Source organism: Silurus aristotelis (assembly GCF_946808225.1).
Source record: "Silurus aristotelis genome assembly, chromosome: 6".
NCBI classification, from domain to species: domain Eukaryota; kingdom Metazoa; phylum Chordata; class Actinopteri; order Siluriformes; family Siluridae; genus Silurus; species Silurus aristotelis.
Window position 1 is genome coordinate 17,375,917 of NC_139579.1, and position 9,546 is coordinate 17,385,462.

General features: G+C 39.5%; 1 protein-coding gene across 1 annotated transcript; it reads right to left on the reverse strand.

Annotated features, from left to right (window-relative positions):
* Positions 1–382: 382 nt before the first annotated feature.
* Positions 383–5,422, reverse strand: zfp36l1a (zinc finger protein 36, C3H type-like 1a). Its single transcript, XM_083544143.1, has 2 exons — positions 5,071–5,422; positions 383–3,728 (listed from the first exon to the last, which is right to left on the reverse strand). The coding sequence occupies exons 1-2, from the start codon at positions 5,125–5,127 to the stop codon at positions 2,670–2,672; spliced, it is 1,116 nt and encodes a 371-aa protein (XP_083400269.1). The 5' UTR covers positions 5,128–5,422; the 3' UTR covers positions 383–2,669.
* Positions 5,423–9,546: the final 4,124 nt, after the last annotated feature.

The window sequence follows — 9,546 nt, forward strand, 5'->3', positions numbered from 1 at the left end:
TAACACCTTCAATAAATAGAATGAGCACATATGATCATGCAGTGGCTTACATGATTCACAAGCACTATAATTCAGTCATTTACACTGGATCTGGAACTAGTCCAGAGAACCCGCCTCGCAATCCGAAGAAGTGTCTGAATGTTCAGAGTAATCCAGGTACAGCGATTTCCCACCAGTCCCTCTGTGTATTCAGGCAAACTTAACTGAAGTTTGATCTGGATAAAGATCAATACTCCAGTGATCCAAACTACCAATGATAATGTTTCGCTCAGGAACTCCCTCATTACACAAACTGGCATCAACAATGGCATGCTATTGGGAATCGGACAATTATTAAATACCGATTAAACAAGAAAAACTCCAGAAAACACGTCACACAAGATTTTCTGAAAAATATGGGGTTTATTGGTTTTAACTGCAATCAGTCATTAAAAAAAAGCAATCAACTTTATATAAACTCACAGAAATTACTGTAGTGAACAGCAAATGCTGTTTAAAAATACATTCAACAGTTTAGGCTAGATACTTTCGCTGTGTCTATCCTGTTAACCAATCTTCAATAACTGAGAAATAACTACTCAAACGTAGCTTCTGCATCGTTATTCAAGGCAAGGAGCGTAAGCTCAATGGAATGTATAAAAAAGAGGCACTTTACATGTGGGTTGGAAGTAGTATTAAAATAAAATCCAATCATTAACCAAAAAAAAAAAGAAGAAAAAAAAAACCAAAAAAAAGAAAAAAAAAAAAAGGGACAACTATTCTCCAACCCATTTGGTCACAGTTATTTTCTGCAATTCATCTAATTAACACGTAACTGGAGGAACTGCTTTTAACACTGAAATTTTTGTAACCTGCATTGATATCACAACCACAGTTAGCTTCACTCAACACAACGTTAAAATGCACTTCAGGGTGGTATCTAGAATGAAAGAAGCTTTAAGGCCATCATCTCGAGTCAAACTTGCTACTGTATCTGGTAACAATGTTCTGCTAACCATGTTCCAGGATATCTAGTGCTTTTAACATACAGTCCAATATTATCGATACTGTATCTTTCATTACCACCTCTGGCACTAAGGGGAAAATGCTACATGCAAGAACCAATCTTGCCTTACGTTAAAAATAATAATAATAAACCAACCAAAAAAAGGGGGGGTGGGTGCAAAAAAATAACATTAACTACAAAAATAAGATGAATGTACTGATGTCACACACTAGTATAAATCAAAGAAACATTAGGCCTAATGGTTTTGCAGTCCAATATTTGGGAAAAAAAGAATGGAAAATCTACAATAAATAATCAAAACACAGATTCTTTTTTTGTTTGTTTTTGCTTTAAATTAAGTTTCATTTTTATCCAAGTGTAGTTGCAACAAGTCATTGTAGTACAATATATTAAACTGTGAAAAAAAAAGAAAAGCTGACAAGTCTTCACAATCTTAAGATTAATACAGAAGATCATAATTTAACATAAAAGAAAATATATTCTATCGTTTCATTAAGATAAATACAAACAAAATTAACAAAAAAATGCATATGATCACCAATAAATATGTTCGATAAGTTAAATAAGCAGTGACAAGCAAAACCTTCTGTCTTGAAAGTTTTCTTTTCCAAACAATAATAATATAACCATAATAACAATGACGAGAAGTCAAATGAAACGAGAGAGAGTGAGAGAGAGAGAGAGAGAGAGAGATGGAAAGATATGATGAAATTACAAAGTGCTCCCTTGAGCAGATTTTTATGGAAAAGCAAGTTAGCTTGAAGATCTAAAGTGAATTCGCAGGAAGCTGCACCTTGGGAATGCTGGAATTCCCCTTCACTGATTGGAAGGTGAGTAAAAAGTCAGTGTTTTAAGATAATTACCAGTTAGGCCATTCCTTCACAAGAAACCAAGTGACCAGCCACTGTATGAGGGACTGTAGAGGTGGGGCAGTGAAGTTTGGTTTTAAGTGAAGGCATCCAATCTTCTTGGTATGTGCTAGTTTTAGGACCAATCTGGAGCACACAAAAACAGAATGTGCCAAATACTCTAACTCCCATTTTGAATAATTTGTCCATCCTCCAGACTGACACAGTCTGACATCTAACTAAGGGGAGGAGAAGAATGCTCAGAGCAACAGCTACTATACTAGGTTGCAAAAAACTAATGAAAAGTGATAGTAGTCCTTTCAACATTCAAACCCAAAGCTCTTTTTTTCTTCTTGATGTTAGTCTGCATCAGATTGCTGTGAATGATTTAAGAGTGACTCAAGCAAACCCATTTAGATAGTTAGAAGTGTCCTTGAGTGGTACTATGTGGGGGGAGGGTCCTCAGAGCAGAACATTTCCCTGAACATGCCACCTGTGGCTCACCTATGCACTGCTGTTGTGCCTGGTACAATAATCTCTGCTCTAGCTGTTTTGGCACAGTCACATGTCATGGCAAGGCATCCGAGATAAGGCCAAGGCAGCAGGCTTTGGGCCAAAGTGAATGAGAGGGGAAAAGGTTTTGCTTGTTGTGGTTAAATGAAGATTCAAAAGAGATCCCTTAATTGACTGCATCTTTTTAAAGCCTAACTGATAAAAAGGGAGGTCCCTAGAAGGCTAAAGAATTAGCAGAAGGTAGAAAGTTCACCTCTCATGCTCACTGCTGAGTTCCAGTAAAGGACTGCAGCTTATGCACCTTAATCATCCGAAATGGACAGCCTGCTGAAGATGGGCAGTCGGCGGGTGCTATCAAGGATGGGCGATTCTGAGCCACTTAAGCTTCCTCCTGAGCTGCTCTGATAGCCCTCCTGGTCAGAGAGGGAGTCTGGCTGGCTGGACGGAGACTCAAAGTGGTGGGGAGACTCTGACATGGCCCTAAAGGAATAAGGGGTGTTGGATGGAGAAGATGGTGCATGAACATTGGGATCAGCACCAGATCCACTACCCAAGCTAGGGCAGAGGAGATTGGCCAGCTCCTGGCTGGAATAAGTGAAAGGATTGCTGCTGGGCCACTCGGGCAGCTCGTCTGGGGAGAACATGGGTGGAGGTGTGACAGAGGTGGGGCTGTCTCTCAAACCTCCAGAGCTGGGAAACCCTGCAAAACTGTAGCTGTGCTGGAGCCGAGGCCTCTCCAGCTTGTTACATGTGGAAAGTGGGGATGAAGCAGCTGGAGGTCCACGACGCTCTTCTGCGTTGTGGATAAAGTGGCAGCGTGGCCCATACGGGCAGAAGCCAATGGTATGGAAGGTGCGGCAGAGTTCTGTCTTGTACTTAGGGTGGCGGCTAAGGCTGCGGAGCTCGTGGATGCCATGGGCAAACTGGCACTTGTCACCATACTTGCATGCACCATTCTCTTCAAATGGCCTGCACAGCTCTGTTTTGTAGCGGCTTGAGTTCACCTGACTGCTTCCAGTGACACCAGACCCGGTGCACTTCTGCATCAGCCGATCCCCAGTCTCTGAGAAAGAACGATCTCGGAGTCTGTTCTCTTTGTTGCTGCTGCCCATCCCAGGGCCAAGCAATGCCTGATCCACTTTCCCATTGCTCAGGAACTGATTCTGGTTGAACTTGTTGCTGGGCAAAGTGACAGAGTGCCGTCGTTGGTAAACCCCACCGATGGTGGGTGCCCCCACAGCCTTCCTGTCCAGTAGGCTCCCAGTGGGGTTAGAGATGGTCAGATTTGCACCAGTGCAAGGCAAATGCATGGTGTGTGGAGCACCAAGTATGTTGTTATTGTAATTCAGCATTTTGTTGTTCTGGAAAACAAAGAAAAAAAAAAAAAGTTTGGTCAGTGTACAGCTTCGTGAATGTAATCTGAACAAACAGACTGTGGATCACCATTACATCATGGAAATTGAAGCATTTAACTAATTCAGAAATATTAGGCAAATGGTGTAAACAGAGCTCATGTGCTTTTGTGTTGCTGTCAATCTATTAGGTGCATTCGAATGTTAAACTCATGAGCTAACAGATCTATAGTACAGCCGGTTTGGTGAGGTGCCACCACAGGAATGCGGTTCTGTTTAAGTAAATAAAATGCATGGCAGAGGAGTTGTAGAACAATAAACACTGCTCCACAGTGAGACGGCAGCTTCAAACATAACTTTAGTGGGTTTTTTTTTTTTTTTACATTAACTTGAAGCCTATCCCCCCCCTTCCAAAAAAATTTTTAATGGGCTATTTATAACATCAATTTCCAGTTAAAATACTCTACGCACATTGAAATGACGATGTGCACCATGCTGGTTAGGCCAAAAAAGATGACACTTTTGGAAGAAATAACAGTCCTTGAGGAGGTGAAAAACACCACTAGATGAAAAAGGAGCAGGCAGTGTTTGAGCTGCATCCTAGCCAACAGTCTACTTTGTTAAAGCTATGCAAATTCATCACAGTGGCTAAAAAGAGCAGTTTAGTTCATGTGTGTGGTCGTGCACAACTACAACACCGCGTGGAACTGGAGTGAACTAGACAGCTGTTAGCAAACCTGCATTCATGAACAAATCAGCAAGCAAGTCAGAAATACAGAGAGCATACAAAAGAACAACTATTTTCCAGGTTCGTCTTGGAATTGTTTGCTTAGGAATTTCAACAAATTCACGTTTGCATACACAATAGTATAAAACACCACTTGTTGATTTGGGTGAGGAAAAACTGAAAAGCTGAACTTTAAGGTTCAAGTTTGTCTGCCTGCAGGTCTTCTGAAACTACCATTCAATCTGGGTACAGTTTGTACTAGGGGATAGTGTTTCTACTAAGGCGTGGCGCTTAGAGTGGACCTTAAAACTTTATAGCTGTTTGCTTTTGTCCAAACAAAAACACAAAAATCCAGAGAATTTTGAATTACACTGGGCCCAGCACTCGCCGTAGCGCGCGGGCATGCACGCGCACACGCGCGCGGGCACACACGGGCACACACACACACACACAGCGACGCAAATCTCAGTATACTGCATTGCTTCAGATGACAAATTCCCGCCTGAACAACACACAAAATACCACTTAAAAAAAAAAAAAAATTAAACATGACCCTTTACATGTACTTGTTGCTAAGTTCAACCAAGCAAATGTGCAACACCAGAAACTTTTTTTTTCTCGTACCTTGTTGTTGATAACTTCGCTGAAGTCGAACAGAGGCGGCACCACAGCCGTGCTCATTTTTTTTAAGGGGGAAAAAAAATAAATAAACAAACAAACAAACCCCGTGAAACTAATGGGCTCTGTGCGGCGTGTTCCAGACGGATTCTCGGCGCGTGAACTTTCTCGTTTTCGCCCAGACAGAGAACCCCCTCTTACCCAGCCTGCGTGCTGCAGCGCATTCACTTTATAAAACCGTGCAGGAGGAGCTACAGGCGCGTCAAGACCCAAAGGGCGTTTCTTCTCTCGTTTCTCCCCCCCTCTCTGGTGAATCAGGTTTTCCCCTCCCTCTCAGACTTGCAGAGCACAGGCCTACTTTCACAATAGTTATTATTTTATGATCGTGTGCACGCATGCATGCTGCAGCTTGAAAGCAACTATTAATAATGCTACGTCCTGCATGTTTGCATGCGAGGACACACTTGTTCTCGAAGAGTTAGTCGTGCACGACTTACTTTGCATAATATACACCATGAGCAATAAACCAATTTGCAACCTTCTTGTGGCATCCAGTGAGCTGCAGTTTGCAAAGGTCCTGAATAAATTTGCTAAATATAAACATAAAAATGCATGCATTTCCACAATATGGCAATTTGGAACATATCTTGTGTATTCTACAGAATTATGAAACGTTCTAAAGGGTTCTATGTAGAAAGTAAACCTCTCTTCGACATTTTTTTCATATTTGAATTTGGGGTTTCAAAGCACTCTTTACAAAAATGCCCATAGTACAGTTCAAATAACGTTTGGCTGGTGTAGATATGTTCCGGGTGCTGCGTGCTTGACCTTATCTTTGGATTTTGCGGTTCTTTGTGGTCAGTGTCCAGGTTTAAAATTGTACCTTAAACCATCATGTTTCTCAGCTCACACAAATCTAGAGTAAGGTTTGGATTTTAGTTGGATGCACAGGAAATACATGTCGTTTGTTGTAACAAACATAGCAGCCGAAGAATGTGGTCTAAATCTTTCACCTGTGGTAATGAACATACTATTTACTATAATAGTATAATCTGGAAGGTTGGCTCACTTCATTATACTTATTGTTTTTAAATCTGAACAGGGGTCTGTAAGAGGATACCTCTTTTTTTGTCTTTGCATACAAAAAAATTGAAATGCATAGGGACCTCAACAAAGTTCTGATATCCATTCTGCTTTAAGATAGCAGTGAGAACTATGAAATCCCTTTTTGTGACTAGAGTGTAGCTCTATCTAAATCCATTGGAGACAACTAAAATCCTCCTGCTTCTGTTCCCTGACTGGGTATCTGCTTGACATGCATATGGGACGTGTCATTATCTGGCTGATAAGTGGAAGACGAAAGGAATAAGCAGAGTCGGGAAGAAAAAAAAGTTGTTTACAAAAAAGTTAGTAGGAGGAGAGAGCAAAGGAGGAAGTTTTATGGAGTATGTTTATTACCCCACTTCAGGGTGTGTGGGCGTGTAACGGGGGTTGGGGGCGTGGGTGTGAAAGCATTCCCTTTTTCTTAAACCACTGCTTACACAACTTACCTGAACAACCTTTTTGGTTTTGACAGATATTTTATTTGTATAGTATTTGCTTACCATCTATTCACGATGGTTAGAACGTGTGAACAGGAAGGTGTTTTTTTTTCCACAGAGAAGAGGTTTTTACAAGTTTAGCCACACAGATTAGCCAGGCATGTGTTTAAAACACAAGACTTTAGACTGCAAGAGGAAAAACACTGCACTTCTGCAAGTCCTCAGCTTGCTGATGATTTTTTTTATCTTATTTACATCTCAACAGGAAGGAGGTTTAATGTGGGTGCAATAAAACCTTTATTATAAATAAGATTTAGGTAGGTAGTCATGTGTGAACTGTAGCTGATACAAAAAAAAAATCACTGTGTATCAGTCATTAATTCTCTTTTTTATTTTGTCAATAACATTTTTCATACTTTTTCAATCTGAAAGTCAAAATGAGGATTCAGGAAAAACAGTTCACTATTCAAGACTAAAGTAATCTAAATACTATTTGGACAAGCCTGCAGTGTACCACACCTACCTATAGAGGGCGTTTGCAATTGCACCAATACTATTATCACTATTACACACCATGGTTTTCATTTCTCCTGTCAATAGCACATGCACAATCGATAACAATACAATAGCACAATCATTTTCTATATTATATTTACAGCACATATTAATACAAATTCAACACATTTTTTAGATGTTAAGATAATAACCAGAAAGTATTTTTGAAAGCATATAACAAAGTTTATATATATATATATATATATATATATATATATATATATATATATATATATATATATATATATATATATATATATATATGTGTGTGTGTGTGTGTGTGTGTGTGTGTGTGTGTGTGTGTGTGTGTAAAAACCATGCAAGGAATGTTTACTCTTTTTATATAGTGTTTAATAAAAGCATGTTTTTTTGTTGATCATGCATAATATGTGCTCTATGATTTCAGTTGCTCCATTTGTTTCATGTCACTCAAGCCAAGCTTATTCAGAGGAAAGAAAATTTTAAATGAGAAGAAATTAATTGACCATAAAAACTTGGCCGCAGCATTGTTAGTGGTGTACCACCCGCCTTTAGTCATTCTGTTCCCATGAAATGTTTCTGAGAAGCCAGTGTTTGTCTTCTGTCCCTTTTTATACATGAAATTTCGATGAACCGTGATTTTTTTTGGACAAGCCAGAGCCTTTCTGCTGGAAGTAAAAAGTGGAATTTCATTTGCCAGCTGTTTGGTAAGAATGTCCTTACTGGTGTATATAGCCTGACTATATTAATTAAACATGCAAAACTTTCCTTGAGTGATGCAATTAATTTTAATTTCTATACTATTTCAATATTATTCCCCTTCTCCTGAACTCTCACAGACACACTGACCACTGCAGCGACCATAAATCAAATGTTCGGAAATGTCCCTCAAGAGAGGAAAAAAATGATCAAAGTTCAATAACAACAGGAAATGAAGAGAGCAATGAATGTGACTACTGAAATAGAATTTGCTGACTAGAGTGTCTGTCCATAGAATTAAGCGTGTGAATTGTCAGGTCAGTTTCCATCTTGACCAGGTTTCCTGCCCTTCCTGACCAAGAGGAAGGATGGAATGAGCCAAATGGTCCATCTTTATACCTAGAATGTCATGATTGGCACACATATCACTTGCAATGTCCCACCATTCACATATACAGAACTAGGATTACATAATAAGACATACAGATGAGGGACAAATTAAAGGTGGCTTTGTTTTGCTGTGGGAATATTTGCCATCATGGCTTGGACTTCTTGTCCCTTAAGTGCGAAACATCTGAAAATGAATACTTATATATACTTAATCGATTACTTATTAACTTTTATGGGAGAAATCTCATCCCAGAAAACAAGCAGAGGTTATGGGCTAATGTTTTTGCAGCATAACCATCATCAAACAGTTTCTGGTTTCAGGGACTTGTAGAATATCTGCCAAGGCACTTAAAACCATGGTGGCCTGGTATGTTCCTAAGACACTTTATATTGTTTTTTTCTTTAAACCTGTCACCAATCTGGACATACCATAAAATCCATATCACATTGCGGTTGCTTTGAATTCAGTGATTTTGAGAACTTCCCCAGGGTGGGTGTCCTCATGACCTGACCTAAAAACAGGTGTTGTGGCTGGGTTGCAGACACCACTGAAATTAGATATTAGTAAGTCGTTCACTCAACACATGCAAAATCGATGAACATTGAGAATGACAAACGGCGTGGGAACATTGCAGGCCTTTCTATCCAAGAGAACTGACCTCAGTCCATCTGTCTCCATTCTACAACCATCCATCCCCTCTGGACCTTACCTGTGTAGCTCTCACTGGACTAGAGTTACTCGGTCCATGTGTGCAGAGCTGGACAATAAACAAAGCTAAGTACATGTGCCAGTGTGAGAGATGATTCATGCTTATTCATGCTGATAGTACAATGATTTGTAATGGAGTTGGAGGAAATGGTTCCATACTCAGGGTTTGTACATGCAATATGTTTTTACAGCTAAGCTTAGTCAAATGCATTTGTGTTACTGCATTTATTAAGTCCTATTAAAAAGTTCTGAGGTAAACTTTGGTAGATTGAACCTGAGAGTTCTTCTACTGTCTCTCTTGATTTTATTTATGGTCTATGTTCTTGTAATTTCTGTTCTGCAATCTCCCCAGCAGTTTTCCGCCTGAATCCTTACTTCTGATTCACATTTGCACATTTGTCTCACTTGTGTAATCTGTGTATACACAGTAAACACGCACAGCTGTTTTTTTTAGACGCACAACAAAAGCTTTTTTATTTTTTTTCCAGTGAGCAGTAAAGTAATTCATTCAGCAGAAATGCATCCAATTAGAAATTATGTTTCCTCTCATAATAAAGTTACAGGTGTCTCTAAACTATCAAAAAAAAAGATGTAAACCATAAAATTTTA